Raw genomic sequence first — 2,415 nt, forward strand, 5'->3', positions numbered from 1 at the left:
CAGCTGCTGTTCCAGCAATTTCAGAATTGCAAGTAAACGAACCGAACAGTCCAAGCCTATACGGAAGAGTTCCTCCGACTTTCCGCCCGCAATAACCTAGCTGAATCGGAAGTGCAACAAACTGCTAGGTACATAAACGGCTTGCGATTGAATATTCAAGATCGTGTTTCTTTGCATCATGTATTTTCTGTTGAAGATGCCCGGGAGATGGCGCGAAAAATTGAGATGCAATTGGAGAGGACTAGCCCAGGTATTCATGGAAGCAATTATTCTGGTCGTGGATCTTTCGGAAAAGGGAAACGGATTGATGCTTCAGGTTCCTCAAGTCAGCAAACCGGTGATACGAACCGAGCGCCGGGAGGTGTTGCTGGAATACCTAAGGAACCGGTCGCGGCAAGTAACCGTGCTCCAAACGTCCAGAATCCTTATGCCAAGCCGCAACCGATCGGGTGCTATAAGTGTAACGAATTGGGCCATCGTTCGAGCGATTGTCCCCGTCGGAGAATGGCCAATATCGTTGAGCATGAAGAGGAGGAGTATGAGGAAGATTGGGTGGACGAAGAAGAAGTGGAAGATGAGGTGGGCGAGCAAGTGAATTGTGTTGTTCGTCGTTTATTACTTGCTCCGCGGATAGAAGACACCCAGAGAAATCAGCTTTTCCGCGCTCGTTGTACTGTAAACGGTAAGGTATGCGATGTTATAATTGATAGCGGAAGTTGCGAGAATATAGTGTCAAAGGCTTTAGTGGACCACTTACAGTTGAAGACGGAGCCACATTCCGCGTCTTATACAATAGGGTGGATTCGCAAAGGACTCGAGCTTAAGGTAACACATGTATGTCGTTTACCTATTTCTATTGGAAAGTTGTATCATGATACTATTATGTGCGATGTTGTGGAAATGGATGCATGTCATGTGTTATTAGGGTGACCATGGCAGTATGACGTGGATATTACACATCGAGCTAGGGAGAACATGTATTCTTTTGTATGGAACAAAATCAGAATCACGTTGAAGCCGAGGGGTGATACTCCCCAGGCCCCAAAGAAACAGGGTTCTGGTTCTGGTTCTGGTGTTGTGCAACGTGCATGGGTTATGTTGAATATTCGTAAATGTGAAGGGATGTACATGCTGGTAGAGAAGGGTGACAAACAGACCGTGGCTCGTATTCCAGAAGCCCTTAAGCCTTTGCTAAAGGCGTTCTATGATGTAATGCCGGATGATTTACCCGACGGATTACCTCCTCTGAGGGATATTCAGCATGAGATTGACTTTCTACCAGGTGCCGGTCTCCTTAATCTGCCGCATTACCGGATGAATCCAAAGGAGAACCAGAATTTACAAGAGCAGGTGGATGAGCTTCTCCGCAAAGGTTTCTTGCGCGAGAGCAAAAGTCCTTGTGTCGTACCTGCACTTCTCACGTCGAAGAAAGATGATAGTATACGTATGTACGTTGATAGCCGTGCCATTAATCGGATAACCGTCAAGTATAGATTTCCAATTCCCTGGGTTGATGATATGCTGGATAGACTCGCTGGATCACGAGTCTTTACAAAGATCGACCTTCGAAGCGGCTACCACCAAGTTCACATTCGTCCTAGCGATGAGTGGAAAACAGCCTTTAAAACGAGTGCAGGTTTGTATGAATGGCTTGTCATGCCGTTTGGACTCGCTAACGTGCCTAGTACTTTTATGCGTTTGATGACTCGGGTACTCAAACCTTTTATTGGCAAGTTCATGGTTGTTTTCTTCGATGATATTCTCATTTATAGTGCGGACAAACGACATCGCTTAGAGCACTTGAGGGATGTTCTGCTGACCTTGCAGAAAAATCAGTTATTTATTAATTTGAAGAAGTGTAGCTTCATGACCGAGCGACTTCTTTTCTTGGGTTTTATTGTTGGATCGGATGGTCTCCATGTTGATGCAAAAAAGGTGGCGGTGATCCGTGATTGGCCAACTCCACAGAATGTTGGCTAGGCTCGAAGTTTCCATTGCCTTGCGACGTTCTACCGACGTTTTATTAGAGATTTCAGTATAATCATGGCCCCGATCACCGATTGCTTAAAGAAAGGCAAATTCCATTGGGGGTGATGAAGCTTCGGCCAGTTTTCAGCTTATCAAAGAAAAGCTCTCAACAGCCATGGTATTGATGCTTCCAAAGTCCGAGAAAGTGTTCGAGCTAGACTGCGATGCTTCGGGTGTGGGAATCGGCGTTGTTCTTTCCCAAGAAGGTAAGCCTATTGCTTTTTGTAGTGAGAAGCTTAATGAAGTTCGTTGGCGCTGGTCTATATATGAGCAAGAATATTATGCTGTAGTGTGCACTATAAAGCATTGGCAGCCTTATCTTTGCCAGCAAGAGTTTGTTTTTAATATCGATCATCAATCTCTTAAATACATTAAGAGTCAGAAGCA

The 2,415-nt window shown here is 45.2% G+C and overlaps 1 protein-coding gene across 1 annotated transcript; it reads left to right on the top strand.

The window, feature by feature from the left end:
• The first annotated feature begins 207 nt into the window (after positions 1-207).
• On the top strand, positions 208-1,980 carry LOC115730707. The gene is made up of 2 exons (XM_048278079.1): positions 208-825; positions 940-1,980. The coding sequence occupies exons 1-2, from the start codon at positions 208-210 to the stop codon at positions 1,978-1,980; spliced, it is 1,659 nt and encodes a 552-aa protein (XP_048134036.1).
• The last annotated feature ends 435 nt before the right edge of the window (positions 1,981-2,415 follow it).

The sequence above is a fragment of the Rhodamnia argentea genome, chromosome 4 (genome assembly GCF_020921035.1).
Source record: "Rhodamnia argentea isolate NSW1041297 chromosome 4, ASM2092103v1, whole genome shotgun sequence".
NCBI lineage: Eukaryota > Viridiplantae > Streptophyta > Magnoliopsida > Myrtales > Myrtaceae > Rhodamnia > Rhodamnia argentea.